Source organism: Hemiscyllium ocellatum, chromosome 4, assembly GCF_020745735.1.
Source record: "Hemiscyllium ocellatum isolate sHemOce1 chromosome 4, sHemOce1.pat.X.cur, whole genome shotgun sequence".
NCBI classification, from domain to species: Eukaryota; Metazoa; Chordata; class Chondrichthyes; order Orectolobiformes; family Hemiscylliidae; genus Hemiscyllium; species Hemiscyllium ocellatum.
In genome coordinates this window covers 970633-989337 of record NC_083404.1, presented here as the reverse complement: position 1 = coordinate 989337, position 18705 = coordinate 970633, and the positions used below count along the sequence as shown (strand labels likewise).

The 18705-nt window shown below is 40.6% G+C and overlaps 1 protein-coding gene across 2 annotated transcripts in view; it reads right to left on the bottom strand.

Annotated features, from left to right (window-relative positions):
• Positions 1 to 7460: 7460 nt before the first annotated feature.
• Positions 7461 to 18705, bottom strand: part of LOC132810237 (syntenin-1-like) — a 42337-nt gene continuing 31092 nt past the window's right edge. For both annotated transcript variants that reach the window (XM_060822631.1, XM_060822632.1), the window contains exons 7-9: positions 14115 to 14286; positions 13402 to 13493; positions 7461 to 11610 (exon numbers count right to left, since the gene is read on the bottom strand). In XM_060822631.1, the coding sequence (XP_060678614.1) occupies positions 11556 to 11610; positions 13402 to 13493; positions 14115 to 14286 (319 nt within the window). In that variant the 3' untranslated portion in view covers positions 7461 to 11555. The remainder of the gene's footprint in view (positions 11611 to 13401; positions 13494 to 14114; positions 14287 to 18705) is intronic.

Here is an 18705-nt window from a genome sequence, read left to right as displayed (position 1 = left end):
TGTACTCTATTTAAGCGTACATCAGAAAGATAATTGACAAATGAGAGTAAAATGAATATTGAAGTTAATTTTATTTTAATCAGCTGGAAATCGAGTTGCTATCAGTTTATATTGTTCCGAACTCTCGTTTTGCATCGGCTTTTGGAGATAGGTAACTCGAGACATACATGATAATCAGAGGGTTAGATAGGGTGGACAGGGAGAGTCTTTTTCCAAGTGTGGGGACGGCAAACATGAGGGGACACAGCTTTAAAGTGAGGGGAGATAGGTATAAGACAGATGTCAGAGGTAGTTTCTTTACTCAGAGAGTAGTAAGGGGGTGGAATGCTTTGCCTGCAACGGGAGTAGATTCGCCAAGTTTAAGTACATTGAAGTCGTCCTTGGACAGGCATATGGACGTACATGGAATAGTGTAGGTTAGATGGGCTTCAGATTGGTATGACAGGGCGGCGCAACATCGAGGGCCGAAGCTGTAATGTACTATGTCCTGTAGGCTATGTTGGTGGTATATTGCACCAAATTTTACATTGTAGAAAGTGTATACACTGTAACCTCTCTTTCTGGAAATCTCTGATCAGAAATGCCCATTTCCAGAAAAACTTTAATGCAGCCTTTGAATGTGAAAACATGAATTTTACAATATTTGATAAAACAGAGTAAAACTAATTATGTAATTTTATGCTTCAAATGAGCAGTAAATCATGGTGTCTTCTCTTCACACACTTGTGGTTCAATATTCTAACATCACTCTATAATCCAATAATATGGGCGGCACGGTGGCACAGTGGTTAGCACTGCTGCCTCACAGCACCAGAGACCCGGGTTCAATTCCCGCCTCAGGCGACTGACTGTGTGGAGTTTGCACGTTCTCCCCGTGTCTGCGTGGGTTTCCTCCGGGTGCTCCGGTTTCCTCCCACAGTCCAAAGATGTGTGGGTCAGGTGAATTGGCCGTGCTAAATTGCCTGTAGTGTTAGGTAGGGGGTGAATGTAGGGGTATGGGTGGGTTGTGCTTCGGCGGGTCGGTGTGGACTTGTTGGGCCGAAGGGCCTGTTTCCACACTGTAAGTAATCTAATATACCCAAACATTCTGGACTGGAGAGGTTGGTGTTTACTGAGTATATTGATTACATTTGTGTAATTTCAGATTTAATTGTGGTATTTGAATCTATTTTTTATTTTGTACTGTACATTATCTTTAACTTGCACTTGAACTATTCTTAAAAATGTCTTAATTTAGAATTTACAAACCACATACTTCACCCTAGTAACCAATCTTAACTGAAACTGACCATAGCTAATTATATTACCAGCACAGGTAATATGTTACCTCTTCAGAATACTGAAATATCTGTAATAGGTCTGTTTATCTAACTCAAATATCAATAAATTTATTATGCAATTTATTGCAGTTGATTAATCCTACCTAATAACCATCCCAAACTTAGAACCCATGACCAGTGTTTCCTGTAAACTCTGCAGCAATCTGGTTTCCAGTGTCGGCCCAGTACAACTCAGCTGAATCGAGTTACCATGGATGAACTTCAGGTCATGAAGATTTAAAGACTTACATACTTAAAAAGACTGCACACTACAAGAAGTAAAATGACTGCAAGTTTAATCAGTGTTATGATAATTTAAGTGCAATGTTTGACAATATCTGAGTGGTCAGTGCTCACAGTGTCTCCACATGGAATTTACTGGGCTGCTCCACTTTTATGATTTTCCAAAAATCCATAAATTCTAGAAAGGTCCAGAATGATTGGAAGTTAGTAAATAGAACAGCACAGCCGACATGATGGCTCAGTGGTTAGCATTGCTGCGCCTCAGCGCAAGGGGCCAGCGTTCGATTCCAGCCTCAAGTGACTGTCTGTGTGGAATTTGCGCATTTTCCCTGTATCAGTGTGGGTTTTCTCCGGGTGCACCAGTTTCCTCCTGCAGTCCAAAGATGTGCAGGTTAGGTACATTAGTCAGGAATAAGTGTAGGGTAGGGGAATGTGTCTGGGTGGTGAAAATGTGTTGCTGGAAAAGTGCAGCAGGTTAGGCAGCATCCAAGGAGCAGGAGAGTCGATGTTTTGGGCATGAGCCCTTCTTCAGGAATGCAGAAGGGCTCATGCCCGAAACGTCGACTCTCCTGTTCCTTGGATGCTGCCTAACCTACGCTTTTCCAGCAACACATTTTCAGCTCTGATCTCCAGCATCTGCAGTCCTCACTTTTTCCTAGAATGTGTCTGGGTGGGTTATTCTTCAGAGGTTCGGTATAGACTTGTTGGGCCAAAGGCCCTTTTTTCACACTGTAGGGATTCAAATTCTAATACTCTATTCAAGAAAAAGATCAAGAACTACAGTTCATCCAGATGTGCTGTCATCTACTAATAAAGTCTAGTACATCAGATGGATCAGTGCAAGGCCTCTTTACAATCAATATTAATGACTCTGGAAGTTTTTGCTGCAAACGTTTCGTTCCCTGGCTAGGGAACATCATCAGTGCTATTGGAGCCTCCTGTGAAGCGCTGCTTTGATATTTCTTCCGGTATTTATAGTGGTTTGTTCTTGCCGCTTCCGGGTGTCAGTTTCAGCTGTAGTAGTTTGTATGTGGGGTCCAGGTCGATGTGTCTGTTGATGGATGTTCTTGCCGTTTCCGGGTGTCAGTTTCAGCGGTAGTGGTTTGTATATGGGGTCCAGGTCTATGTGTCTGTTAATGGAGTTTGTGGACACTCAGACAACCAGGAACATGTATTTGACTGGGAAAACACTACCATCATAGGGCAAGCCAGACAGAGAACAGCCAGGGGATTCCTAGAGGCATGGCATTCATCCACAAACTCCATTAACAGACACATAGACCTGGACCCCATATACAAACCACTACAGCTGAAACTGACACCCGGAAACGGCAAGAACATCCATCAACAGACACATCGACCTGGACCCCACATACAAACTACTACAGCTGAAACTGACACCCGGAAGTGGCAAGAACAAACCACTATAAATACCGGAAGAAACATCAAAGCAGCGCTTCACAGGAGGCTCCAACAGCACTGATGATGTTCCCTAGCCAGGGAACGAAACGTTTGCAGCAAAAACTTCCAGCTCGGCGAACAGAACCACAACAACGGACACCCGAGCTACAAATCTTCAACCAGACTTTAAATATTAATGACTCTAAATCCTGAAAATTCAAAGGTCAGTGGGAATTTAAGCTGTAAGGAACATGAATGTCAGACTTGAATTGATGTAGTGCTCTTCATGATGCAGCCAGTGATCCAGTGTTACAACAGAAAATATGGTAGATAATTTGCACACTGAAAATTCCCACATATAGCAACATAATAATGACAATTTTTTTTATATACAGTTGTTTAAAAGATAAATAGTCATCAGGGCACAAGACAGAATACGTGTTCTTCTTCAAAATGGTACTGTGGATCTTTTGTATCCACCTGCGCAGGCAGCTGGAGTCTGTTTAACAGTGCGTTTGAGCTGCGCTGCACCTCCAGAGTCAAGACATCAAATGGCAGTTGTGAAAATTATAGAAATTCTGTTCTCTTTAAAATTTCAAACCCTGATCAAATTACCACTCAATCTTCCAGTGAATACCAGCTCTACTTTTTAATTTTTTAATATGCTAATTTGAAACAGTGGAAGGCCATTCAGTCTGATCTTAGCTGGTCCGACTGTGGTTTCAACTTCACTTTCCTGTGTTCCCTTGACTCCCTCAAGGCCAACATTCCACTTGCCTTCCTAATTACTTCTGTACCTGCAGGATAACTTTATGATTCATTGCAAAGAATTAACCAAGTCCTTCTGTAGCTTTTACCATAGTGCAGTGCAGTTCAGGTCCTTTGGCCTTCGATGTTGCACCGACCTGTGAAATTAATCTGATGCCTATCTAACCTACACTGTTCCATTCTTATCCATATGTATGTCCAATGCCCATTTAAATGCCCTTAATGTCAGCGAATGTATTACTGTTGCAGGCAGGCTGTTCCACGCCCCTACTACCCTCTATCCCTAAATCTTCCAGTCTAAGTAATATTCTGCTTTTCTGTTCTTCCTGACAAAATGGACAATCTAATTTTTCCAAATTATACTCCATTAGCCAATCTTTTTGCTCACTTATGTCCCTTTACAGACACCTGATGTCTTGCAGCCTATGTTTGTATCATTGCAATTTTGATTACAATTGATTTCTTCTTCGTCATATTGATGCCCCAGCACTGATCACTGCAGCATTCCACCACTCAGTTTGCAAACTTGAAAATGGCATACATCTGGGTTCCTCTTAGTCAATCCTCTAACTGGGTTTAATATATCATCTCCGCTTATCCTGTGCAGAAATACAACAATAAAGATGTCTTGCTACAATTTTACAGCTCTTGAGTGACACTCCTATGCAGTTTTAGACTTCATTTTGAGGAAGATGGTACTTGTATTGGAAGTATGGCAAAGGTTTACTAGATTGGTTCCTGAGATGACCGACTTATCCTATAAATGAAAAGTTGGATAAGTTTAGTAGAGGAAGGTGATCTCATTGTCTACAGTCAACGATGTCACTGTGTTTCAGCAAAAAAACTGTTTTCTCCAGCTGGTTAGTGTAGATCAGTAAGTAGAGCTGAGGATCAAGACTCTAAATTAGGATTAAGAATTCTCACTCAGTTGTGTCTCTAATCTTGAGGTTACTGGATGCTCCATTGTTGAATATGCTCGAGGTTGAGTGACATCTTTGATCTCAGGGAGTCAACACGATGGAAACCAGGCAGGAAAGTGAATTAAGCAACAATGATCATATTGCATGGAGGAACCATTGTTACAGGTTTCATAGGCTTAACATTGAAAGCACTAATGATGTGAACCTGGTGTACTTCACCATTGGGTGACTGAAAATGTTAGTGCAATTAAAAGCATCACTAACTATAGGCAAAAAAGTGCCTTTACATTAATTTGAATTTCTAACTCTGACAAGTGATACTCAAAAACTCATGCATTGTTTAAGTTCTGGTGTACCAATGTGAAACAAAATAAATAGTATAAAACAGCAATTCATTTCAGGCAATTAGGCAAACTCTCATAATGCTTTGTTTGCCCAAGCTTAGGCAACAGCTCCCTGAACAAAAGCTTCCATTTGTTACAACACGGGGTAAACTCTCCTGCTTAATTTAAACCAGCAACACAAAAGATTTATCCTATGCAGCAATCTGTGAAAATTCGAGAGGCCAATAACTATTTAAAGTACAAATTAACAACTTTATTTCTTAAAGTATAACAGAGCCTAAGTAACTAACAACTATTTACAGCTCCTTCCCTCTCTCATCTTTTACATTCCCCTTCTACAGTACTAGTCCAATAAAACCTCTGATTAAGATTTACAATACAAAACTTCTTAAAAGCAGGCAGCTTTTGGTTCCTCTTTGTATTCCTGTCTTTTCTTCTTGGAGATCCTGCTTCACAGGTTACTGATCAATAAAGGTACCTTTATGAGAGCTATTTTTCGGGCAGTCTCTACCTGCTGGATTGGCAGTTCTCCTCACAACTGTTCAATTTTCCCTGGTCTTATACCTCAGAGCATCAGATTGTGACATTGGGTTTTAAGATTGTCAATATACTAAATCCAAACTTGATTGGAGTTTTTTTGGGGGGTACAATTTAACCTGATTGATCTAATTCAAATCTTTTTTTATCTCCAGGCAACCAGCTACTCTAACTGCTGGACCAAAAGGTTAGATTATATATTTTTTTAGAACACTTGGTGCTGTCAGTGCTTCTGTTGCTTTTAACCTTAGTATGTCCACATGTTCATAACACATTAACTCTAAAAGCAGTGTGGTTAGCATTGCTGTCTCACAGCACAAGGGGCCCAGATTCGATTCCAACCTCAGGCAACTGTCTGTGTGGGTTTCTTCCCTAAAAAATGTGTAGGTTAGGCAGGTTTGCCTTGGTAGGTGTGGGGTTAAAGGGATAGGGTGGGAGTCTGGCTCTAAGTGGAATGCTTTTCAGAGGGTCATTGTGGACTGGATGGGCCAAATGGCCTGCTTTCACTGTGTTGGGATTCTACGAGCAGCAAACACACAAAGAACTAATACACCAACCACTTAAATCTATCACCTCCAACTTGAGCCTTTAGTTTTCTTCCAGGTTACTCAAGGTTATCTTGGGAAATGGTAAAATTGACAGGGCGGCCAGCTCTGAAAGTGGGAGAGATTTTTTTCTTAAAAACCAGATATATTGCCCAGTTACAAAAACAAATTGCTGGAGAAACTCTGGTCTGCCAACATTTGTGGGAAAATAGAGTTAATGTTTTGAGTCTCTTCATCAGAACTGATACTTGGAAAAAGTGATATTTATGCTGAAGTTTAGGGTGTAGGGGGTGGTGAGTGCAGAGGTGGAGACTGAGTCCACAGAGAGTTTTATGAAAGGGGTGAGCAGAAAAGGAGAATAACGCTAGTTAAGCCAGGCTGGAAAGAAGCTGAAGTGATAATGAGGGCTAAGAATAGGTGAGGATCGGTGGGCTGGGCTGAAAGCAAGCCCTGTCATGATAGAGTTAGGAAGTGGGTAAAATACATGAAAAGGACATACTCTGCTGTAAAATTGTTGAACTCAATGTTGAGTCCTAGAGGCTGAATTGTTCCCACATGAAAAAGATGCTGTTCTTTGAGGTTCCCTGCAGGCATGAGATGAATGTTGGCTTGGAACACTGGTGTTGAGGTGGCTAGGCAATTGAAAGCTTGGAGTCAGTTTTACAGAAAGAATGTAGGTTGTCATCCAATTACCTGGTATTGCTAACATAAGGATTTTTAAAATTCATTTTGGAATATGCAGAGGTCATTAAAGCTGTTTATGTAAATTACACCTTTATTTTCTATATATTTCAATACCATTCTTTGGCAAGTGTCCATCTCTATTGGTTAAAATAGATTTGTTCATTCATTCAGCTCTGTTACATTATACATTTGTGAACACATTTCAGTTGTGGTTAGGGATACAGAAGATAATTCTGAATAAAAATATTTAAAGACCGTATTACAAAAGAATCTCCCCAAAAGGCACAAGATTGTAAAGGCTGGGAAGTATTCAGTAGTTCAGTTATTTATCTTTACACAAAAGATTATTCTGCCCCTGAGCCTACTCTACCCTTCAACAAGATCACAGTCGATCTGTTAGAGTTCTAAATTCCAATTGCTGTTTACCTCCATTAACCCTTTATTCCTCTGAAGAAAAATCTTTCTCTTAAAAAAATAAAAATGATGCTACCTTCAACATCTTTTGACAGTCCCAGAATCTCTCAACCCTGAGGAAAACATTCCTTCTCTCTGGCTGGGAAAGTGGAAAGAAACAGGCCAATTGAGAATAATGGGTAATTACTTACTTTTCAGAATGTGACCTGTGGTGTCTATGTTGGGTCTTGATTATTCACTTATGTCAAAAATCCAGCCCAGTGAATCAGAGACCACAAACTTGGATCGTGGTGAAATTGACAAGTGGTTTATTAAACAAAGTGATATCGCGGAAGACTAAGCTGCCACAGAATGGCTTCTCTGTACAGATGGCCAGAATGCTCTTCCCAGAACGGCAAGGGTACAACATAAAGGTGATATTGCAAACCAGTTACAGTACAATGGTGAAAATTGTAAAGCAATTAAGATAAGAATAAATGAATGGAAGTTAATCAAGTGCCCAGCAGTAGCAATACATTTGTAATTGATACAGGAGATTCCAGCCATCTCTGAGATGAGAATGTCTTCTAGAGGATTCTTCATTGTATTTTCCATCCACACGCATGTGCATAAATGTCACTTCTGCTATTCGGGTGTGTCCACAGTGTTCCTCCTACAAGCGAAGTCTTCCAGGGTGTCTGAGTCTACCTATTTATGAGGGATCAGTTTCAGTTTCAATGGGAAATGAGCCTCCCCTCAGGCTTTTGGGACTGCAGTGCTAATCAGGGCTGGGAGATTACCATGAAGGTTGCTTGGGAAATGTATTCTCTAGACTTTGAATAGCTTGACCATGTCTGGCTTCTTTGTTCACCTGTTTTGCCAAGGCTGGGGCATGGTGGGTGCATTCTATGTGTTGGCACACTTGGTTTGTGTGTTTTAGAGGCCAGTTTCTGTTGTCTTTATGTGACCATGCTGTGGGTAGGCAGGGTAGCAGATCTTTTTCCCATAATTAACAACTTGAGCAACAGCATAGAAAGTCATATATCCACATTGGCTGATGATACATTGTAGATTGTGGAGCTGAGTTACAACGTGATAATCTATTAAGTGGGCAAAACTGTGGCAGATGGAATTCAATGTAAATGTGAGGACATCATACTTTAGATTAGATTAGATTACTTACAGTGTAGAAACAGGCCCTTCGGCCCAACAAGTCCACACCGACCCGCCGAAGCGCAACCCACCCATACCCCTACATTTACCCCTTACCTAACACTACGGGCAATTTAGCGTGGCCAATTCACCTGACCCGCACATCTTTGGACTGTGGGAGGAAACTGGAGCACCCGGAGGAAACCCACGCAGACACGGGGAGAACGTGCAAACTCCACACAGTCGCCTGAGTCGGGAATTGAACCCGGGTCTCGGGCGCTGTGAGGCAGCAGTGCTAATCATTTTAGAACAAAAAAAAATCAATGCTTTCTTGATGGTATGAAGTTAGACAGTGGATGGCCAGACATATGAGGGTTTTTTTTTTAAAAGGAACTAATAAAGCAAATTAATGGAATGGATATAAAATTACAGAAGTTATGCTGCAGTTATATAAAACCCTGGTTAGACCCCAATTGGAGCAGAGTCCAGATCTCAGCACTCTCCCTTGGGAAAGAAATATTTGATCTTGGAAAGCCAGAGTCGGTTGACAAGAATAATAAACTTAATTCCTGAAATTCATGTGAGGAGAGATTATACATTTTACTCCAGCTTTCTCTAGAATTTAGAAGGTTTAGGAATGAAGTGATTGAAATCTTCAGGAATATGAACAGAAAAAGACAGGGTAGATAAAGATAAACCCCACTGGTTAGGGACTCTAGGACGAGGTACAGACTGAGAATTATGTCCATTCTGATGATGTTAGGATGATGAAGGGCTTATGCTCGAAACGTCGAATTCTCTATTCCTGAGATGCTGCCTGGCCTGCTGTGCTTTGACCAGCAACACATTTTCAGCACTTCCACACAGCAGTAGATGCTAGATCAGTTAAATTTATCTATTTCAAATTTAAAACTTTAAGCTAAAAGTAAAAGTGATATGGGCCAAAGGCAGGTACTGTATATGGAGTTAGGCAACAGATCGAGAGTGATCTCATTTGACTGGTGAAACAGGCTAAAGGGGTGAATAGTCTACTCTTGTTCCTATACAAGTAAACCTCTTGTGAACAGCTTCCAACATATTTACATCTTTCCTGAAATAGAATTAGCCTCATTCCCACATGTACTCAAATTGAGTAGAGTAAGAGGTTTTAAGTCACCACTTACAGCACCATCATGGGTACACAACTACCTCGGTACAGCTTCTTCTGTTGCAACTTTTAGAAAAGAGAGAAATAAAATGTCCAGAGTTGCAGAAAAAGATGATCAGAACGATGGTCTTCCAACCCAGACCACATTGGCACCTAGCCTCCAGTCCACACCAGGCTTCATCAAGGCTCATGGGGCTGTGGCCACACCAGGCTGTGTGCTGTGCAGGAAGCCATTACAGCGTATCACATGCACACTGTATTTGAGATGGCCTTAAGCTTCATAACTTAAGCATAACATCCTTACTTTGTGCAATTACTGCTAAAATAAAAAGGCGAGCATCCATGTGTGTTATGCTGCACTTGCCTAACAACATCTTGTAACTCATGCACCTAAATCTCTACACCTTCAGAATTCTGCAGTCACTCTTAAGTAATAATGCTTTCTTACTCTTCCTGTCAATGTGAGAGTGAGGACTGCAGATACTGGAGATCAGAGTCAAGATTGTGGTGCTGGAAAAGTACAGCAGGTCAGACAGCATCCGAGGGGCAGGAGAATCGTGTTTTGGGTATAAGCCCTTCATCAGGGTCTGAAATGTCTGTTCTCTTGCCCTGCTTTTCCAACACCACATTCTCGACTTGCTGTTGATACCTGCCGGCAACTTCCTGATGTCATCCTCACAGCTGCTTTTTCTATTTCAGTGTCACATACAAATTTAACAAACATGCCTTCATTGCCCTCAATAAGTAATTGACGTTAATTGTAAGTTAGACCACAATATATTGCTAAAAATATGCATGGTATTACCTGCCAGCCAATCTATGCTAATAATGCTTTCTCCTACAGCAGGAGCTTTTATCTTCTAGAAATCCTAGTGTTCCCCACAGGTTCCCTTTTGTTCATAGCACATGATACTCCTTTGAAAAACTTCACTAAGTTAGTTAAACAGGTTTTGACAAAACCATGCATTCTCGGATTAGAAATTTAACTGCACAGCTAAAATTGATTAAAGAAATTATAACAGCTTTCCTATAACATACAATCCAGCTCACTTTTTTTTCTAGTTTTCTCCTTTCTGACAGGGGTTGTACTTAGTACTTCCCAGCCTGATAGAACCTTCCTTAAATCTAAGGAACTTTGAAAATTAACACTCATGCACCTGCTATCTCATTAGCAACCACAAGACCCTGGGATGAAGTCTATTTAGGTCAGGAAACATCAGCCTGCAGTCTGTTAATTTGCTTAGTACCATTTCCATTGTAATTTTGCTAAGTTGATGTCCTGATGTACAGTTTTACTGGAATGATTTTTGTATCCCCTTAAATGTCTGCAGCTACCAACTGAGCACCTACCGACTGAGCACCTAGCTGAATGCCACTGCAGTTTGCTGCCATTGTTTAGGTTTAAAATATTAGACACCATTTTCTCCCCTTCAAACCAGATATAAAATTCACTCATTCTGATCACTCCTTAGGTGTACCTTGACTGTGAGGTCATTAATCCTATCATTGGATGGCCAAATGGCAAAACGGTGACAGAAAAATGAGTGACATCAGGGAGTAGAAGTAAAACAGAACTTTGAAAAACAAGTAAAATGTTCACGATTTTATTTGTCATAAACAGCATTCAATGTCTTTAAGACATTTTAATGTAAATAAGGAGTGATGTGCAAGAGACCACTATACAGTATAAACATAATCAGAAGCAGAACTTATTGAATAAAACTACATGACATAACAGTCAAGACAGTTACCAGCTAGAAGACAAATCAAGATTCACAAGTTTTCTGGAATTAACTGTTCAATACTGTCATCACAATTTCACACTGTAAATTAACTGATATGGAAGAAGTGTACAGGTGGAATGATCAGGAATAAAATGCTAATGTGCCATTTCTTTGCTTTGTAAACAGAGTGCTGAGTAAAACGGCCCATAATTTGTACAAGAAGAGTATGCAGCTGGCAGCAACAGTTAATAACCATATTAGAACTCCTTTGACATGCAAGCCAGGTAGTATCCAAGCTGCTGTTTTTACTAGACTAAGGCCATCTAAAAGGCTAATAGATTGAATCACTGTAAATCACAGCATTCATACGAGCTCACTTTACACTTCCGGAACACCATGATCCATGAGACTCTTAACAATGCTTGAAGCCATCCTGGAAAGACAAAGGGGGGAACATTCAGAATTACAAATGGAAGGTAAACTGTTATAGTGTGTGGCTTAAAGTGGTAGCTATGAAATCTTGACATTTCAGTCTTTCAACGTGGTTAAAGTTGCATTTTTAAGTCCAAAATGTAAAATGCATAAAGTATAATTAATTTAGATAAAATCAAGATACTGCAGATGCTAGAAATCCAAAATAAAAACAAGTGCTGGAGAAATTTCACCAACATCTCCTGAGAGAAACAGAATTAACGTTCAAAAAAAAAAACCAAAGAACTGCAGATGCTGGAAATCAAACAAAAACAAATTGTGGAAAAACTCAGGGATGACAGCAGTGAAGAAAAGGAGGATTAATGTTTCATGTCCAGTGACCCTTCTTCAGAAATTGTAATTTTACTCAAACACTCCAAAGTACTCCCACAAAGCATCACCAGGTTTGAACAATAGCAGATGATTACAGTTCTAATGAAATAAGCATCTGAATCAATCTCAGATTAAGAAACTAAATATGCTTCAACAGCATGAAAGGCAAATTCATAAATATATTCATGATGGTTCCATAATATTGATCCAGAAAACTAAATTAGGAAGTGGCCAGTTTTAGATTTGACATTGAAGCAAGGCTAAAATCCTGTAGGAATGAGCCACTCAGAAAGTGAGACATGTAAAATTTTATATTGAGTGCGTGAATGTTTTAATCACTTCCATGATTACGGTTAAATTTAAAGAAAGCAAACTACACAAGCTCAGTTGATCAAAGACAAATTGGGAAGATATGCTTAACTGCCACTGCTGTTTGAGCTTCCAACCATTTTAATAATTAAAATTTGCAGTTTGTAATTAATTCCCTTAAAGAATATTACCACACTAATAGTGGCCAACTGTGGCTACTGAGAAATTACAAGATTATAATAGTTTATAAGAAAGATGCTTAAAAAGCAAAGTTGTTGACATTGAATCCCATGGGCTCCTAAACTTTGCACCAGCCTTCATGTGGGAAAAGGACTTACTGACATCCACGTAAACCACATCAGCTGCACTCTCTTAAATAAATGTAGTCATGTTTTCCAAAAATTCACATTAGTCAGACAGGAGCTTCCTTTAACAAATCAGTGTTATCTCAGCCTTTCCAAGTATTGATTGGAATAGAATCCTACAGTCTGAAAGCAGGCCATTCAACCCATTGAATCCACACTGGACCTCTAAGAGCTTCTACCCTACTTTGATCATTTCATCAAACCCTGTAGGTTTATGGAGGAGGAAGTAAAGACTGCAGATACTGGAGATCAGAGTTGAAGAGTGTGATGCTGGAAAAGCACAGTCAGTCAAGCAACATTAGAGGAGCAGGGGAATCGATGTGTCAGGCATGAGGTTTGTGGGACAAGGGGAGTGAGACACAAACGGAAGTTGGGGGAGGGGATGGGGGAAAATGCAACAGGTAGATGAAGGTGGGGGTGAAAGCATTTATGCACCTTTATGTCTACTAAAACATCAAGCACCTTCTTATTAATTCTGTGTTCTAGAATCTCACCATCCCAAATGATATCCTGGCTACAATGTCTTTCGCCCTTGTAAATACAGATGAAAAATATTCATTTAAGATCTCACCATGTCCAGTGGCTCCACACACTGGCTGCTCCTTAAGTGTCTTACAAGTTCCACTCTTACCCTTGAACAACTGGTTATTGTGCAACAAGTGTTTGACTTGCAGTACAATTTAAATTAACTATTTATTAAATATATAGACAAGTAGCTACTGAATGTACTTTAAATCAGAATTTACCTTTTCATCATATGGTCATGAATGTAGGAAGGCATGATCGTAATGGTTATTGTATTCCCTGCTGTGGCCAAAATGTCTGCAATCTGTGTATCCTATTCAAATATCAAGAAAAAAAAATCACAAAACAATCCTACAAATAACTTCAATTATTTTATATTATTTGATTAAAAACAGAATTCTGTACAAGTGGCAAAGACTCTTTCGCCTTTATGACATTTGAGAGTTTCAAGCTTTCTCTGTGTGGCAACTCCTTTTAGGCTGACCTGACCTATTAGGCAGAAACCCAGAATTTACCAAAATAAAGTTTAATCTGATTAATGTGATTGACAGTCAAAACTTTGAGGATTAGTGTAGTTGTAGGTCAAGAATATAGAGATTCAGATTATTTATTCAAAAGAAAAGATGAAGAAATATTCATTGGCAATCTCTGCAAAGATATTCTTAAAAGCACACTAGAGATTTAGATTGCTCCTAGACTTGACTGCCAGAAAAGTCAAAATGAAAAATTAAACATGTTGAGAAGTTAATAATTCTCCAATCCATAAACAAAGTTCAAAAAACCAAAGTGATAGATCAAACTGGTCATTGGATTTTGTTTATGTAAAAATGGTGGATGTTTAAGACAAGATTAGAGATACAGTATGAGAGTTTTGCAACAAATATTTTCTTACAAGATTATCCAATCGACGCAAATTAAAGTCAGCGTTCCTTACCTTCAGTCCAATGATATTCTGCCCATTAATCTCACAGATATTGTGTTCTGTTAGGAGTCCATTTCGAGCTGCTGAACTGTCTTTTACAATTGAAGTGATTTTCCCATTTTTGAAAATGAAGCCAACATGTCCTGTGCTGTCTTTGTGCATCGTGATTGTGCGTTCAAAAGGCCTATGCAAAACAGAAATCCCAGAAGAGTTTATATCCATGATAAACTAATCAACTCACTTCAAAAGGACAATGCTGCTGTAGTTCCTGAGAAGACACTCTTCCTTTCTTATTCCTTCTAACCGGTCTGTCTGGACGGACACAGAATTGGTTGGCCCATACAAGATGGTGGTGGTAGATGGAAAGTATTCAGACGAGCTCTGTGACCAGTGGTATTCCACGGGGATCTGTTCTGGGACCTCTGCTCTGTGATTTTATAAATGACTTGATGAGGAAGTGGAAGGGTGGGTTAATAAGTTTGCCAATGACATGAGGGTCGGAGTAGTTGTGGATAGTGTGGAGAGTTGTTGTAGGTTGCAACATGACACTAACAGGATGCAGAGCTGAGCAGAAAAGTGGCAGATGGAGTTTAATCTGGAAAAGTGTGAAGTGATTCACTTTGGAAGGTCAAATTTAAATGCAGAATACAGAGTGAAAGGCAGGATTCTTGGCAGTGTGGTGAAACAGAGGGATCTTGGGGTTGATTTCCACAGATCCCTCAAAGTTGCCACCCAGGTTGATAGTGTGGTGCTAGAAAAGCACTGTAGGTCAGGCAGCATCCGAGGATGCTGCAGAATTGATGGGTCTATACCCAAAACATTGATTCTCCAGCTCCTCAGATGCTGCCTGACCTACTGTGCTTTTCCAGCACTACACACTCAACTCTGATCTCTGGCATCTGCAGTGCTTACCTTCACCCAGGTTGACATGGTTAAGGCAACGTCTGTTGCGTTCGCTTTCATTAATAGGGGGATTTGAGTTTAAAAGCCACAAGGTTATGTTACAGCTCAATAGAGCCCTAGTTAAGCCACACTTGGAATATTGTGTTCAGTTCTGGTTGCCTCATTATAGGAAATATGTGGAATCTTCACAGAAGGTGTAAAGGAGATTAACTAGGATACTGTCTAGACTGGAGGGCATGTCTTATAAAGAGTGAGGGAGCTTGGGCTTTCCCATTGGAGTGAAGGATGAGAGGTGTCTTGATAAAAAGGTGTACAAGATGTTGACAGGCACAAAGAGAGTGGGTAGCTAGAGATTTTTCCCCCATGGTGGAAATGTTTATCACAAGGGGGCATAATTTTAAGATAATTGAAGGAAGGTTTAGGGAAGATGTCAGGGATAGGTTCTATACTCAGTGGTGGGTGCCAGTGGTGGTGATAGAGTCAGATACTCCCATGTGCCTGTCCTTAATGTGAGTACAATGAAGGGTATGTAGGTTAATCTGATCGTAGTAGGGTAGTAGGCTGGCACAACAGAGGGCTGAAGGGCCTGTACTGTGCTGTTCTATGTTTACATAATCCAATTTTTATGTACGTAACTCTCCATGCATTACAAGACAAATTAGGAGTTTGCATTTTTAGATTAAACTTTAAATCGAAGTCCCATCTACTGTATGTGAATACTAAAAACATAACACCTCTCAAAAAGCAGAAGCTCTCATTGGTCCAAGCAGCCATCCTCCTACAACTAATACTACAACAAACAAACATTGATTTGTCAGTCGTGATCTTACTTTGCAGAGTGTGGCTTAACATATACATAGTAGCTGTGCTTCAGAAATAATTTATTGACAATAAAATCCTTTAAAGTGCCTAGTGTTGTCCAAGAAAGTGAAAGCAATCTCTTCCACTCCTAACCCAAACCTTCCACTTTAAGCACATTCCTTTCCAGGGCCACGAGGATTCCAGTTCAGCATCAAGGAATATTCAAAGCAAGATTGTCATCCATCTCTCATTTTAACATTGGATCTCCAATGCACAATAAACTTACACTCTCCATACTACATTCTGTTAAAATCATAAATATATGATTGTGACATTGAGACGAGATGGTTCAGATGAGGCGTTCGAGTGTTACTGATTAGCTAGGAAGGATTTAAAGAGAGCTAAGAGCAGCAAAGAGGAGACGCAAGCAATCTTTAGCAGGTAGAATAAAAGAGAACCCTAAAGCTTTCTAAAAGTATGGAGGAATAAAAGGATGACTAAGGTAGGAATAAGGCCAAAGACGAGAGAAGTTGTGTGTGGACCCTGTGGAGATCAGAGAAGTGCTAAATGAACATTTCTCATTGGTTTTCACTCAGGAAAAGGAGAATATGAGAGAGAAAATTTGAGATACGGGCTTGAACGGATTGACATTAGTAAGGAGGAGATGTTATCAATTCTAGAAGATGTGAAAGTAGATAAGTCTCCTGGGCCAAAGGGATTTATTGGAGAACTCTCTGGGAATCTAGGGAGGTGATTGCAGAGCCTTTGACCTAGATCTTTGAGTCATCATTGTCTACCAGAAGTATCAGAAGACTGGAGGATTGCAAATGTAGTGCCCTTGTTTAAGGGGTTCAGCAGAGATGACCCAGGTAATTATAGACCTTACATCTGTTGTCAGAAAGGTTTTGGAAAGGATTATAAAAGATTTATAATCATCTAGCAAGCAACAATTTGATTTCAGATAGTCAACATGGGTTTCATCAAGGGCAGTTTGTGTCGCACAAACCTGAGTTTTTTTTGAGGTGACCAAGCACCGATCGGAAAGATGTTGTGAAACTTGAAAGGGTTCAGAAAAGATTTACAAGGATGTTGCCAAGGTTGGAGGATCTGAGCTACAGGGAGAGGCTGAACAGGCTGGGGCTGTTTTCCCTGGAGCGTCGGAGGCTGAGGGGTAACCTTATAGAGGTTTACAAAATTACGAGGGACATGGATAGGATAAATAGGCAAAGTCTTTTCCCTGGGGTCGGGGAATCCAGAACTAGAGGGCATAGGTTTAGGATGAGAGGGAAAAGATATAAAAGAAACATTAGGGGCAACTTTTCCACACAGAGGGTGGTACGTGTATGGAATGAGCTGCCAGAGGATGTGGTGGAGGCTGGTACAATTGCAACATTTAAAAGGCGTTTGAATGGGTATACGAATAGGAAGGGTTTGGAGGGATATGGGCCGGGTGCTGGAAGGTGGGACTAGATTGGGTTGGGATATGTGGTCAGCATGCACAGGTTGGACCGAAGGGTCTGTTTCCATGCTATACATCTCTATGACTCTATGTGGAGAGGGTAGGGCAGTTGACGTGGTGACTTGGATGCAGGCATAGGTAGATGGGTAGATGGGGGCAGCACGGTGGCATAGTGGTTAGCACTGCTGCCTGACAGCACCAGAGACCTGGGTTCAATTCCCACCTCGGGCAACCGTGTGTGGAGTTTACACCTTCCCCCCCGTGTCTGCCTGGGTTTTCACCGGGTACTCCAGTTTCCTCCCACAGTCCAAAGATGCGCGGGTTAGGTAGGGGAATGGGTCTGGATGGGTTGCTCTTCAGAGGGATGGTGTGGACTTGTTGGGCCGAAAAGCCTGTTTCCACACTAAGTAATCTAATCATCTAATCTAAAGTCAGGGGAGTGATGGACAGTATGGAAGAATGTTGCAGGGGGTCTTGGATAAACTGCAGAATTAGGCTGAGAGGTGGCAAATAGAGAATGCAGCTAAATGTGAGGTGATTCACTTTGGGAAGTACAGGAAGGCAGAGTACTGGGTCAATGGAAAGAATCTTGGTAGTGTGGATTTACATAGATCCCTGAAGGTTGCCACCCAGGTTGATAGTGCTGTTAAGAAAGTATACCATGTGTTGGATTTTATTGGGAGAGGGATTGGGTTCCGGAGCCGTGATGTCATGCTGCAACTGTACAAAATGCTAGTGCAGCCACACTTGGAATATTGTGTACAGTTCTAGTCGTCCCATTAAAGGAATGATGTGGAAACATTGGAAATGGTGCAAGGAGATTTACACCTCCAGGATGTTGCCTGGTCTGGAGCGAATGTCTTGAGGAAAGGCTGAGAAACTTGGGTCTGTTATCATTGGAGAGAAGGTTAAGAGGAGATTTAATCGAGATATACAAGATGATCAGAGATTTAGATAGGGTGGACAGTGAGAGTCTTTTTCTTAGGATGATTATGTCGACTTGTACGAGGGGGCATAACTACAAATTGAGGGGTGATAAATTTAAGACAGATGTCAGAGGCAGGTTCTTAGAGAGTGGTAAGGGCGTGGAATGCCCTACCTGCCAATGTAGTTAACTCAGCCACATTAGGGGCATTTAAACAATCCTTTGATAAGCACATGGATGATGATGATGGGATTGCGCAAAGGGATGGATTTAGATGAGTTCACAGGTCGGTGCAACATTGAGGGCCGAGGGCCTGTTCTGAATTGTATTGCTTTATGTTCTATATATTCCAAGGATAATTTTAAAAATTATGCTCCTTCACAAACTTAAGTAAAAAAATAAATTGCAAGTTTACTGCCTGCAGCACGTCTCCTAATCACTAATCCAAACAAATTACTTGAGAAGAAAAAACTGGGGATAGAGGGAAGAGTCCAGTCAAAAAGGAATGTTAATAC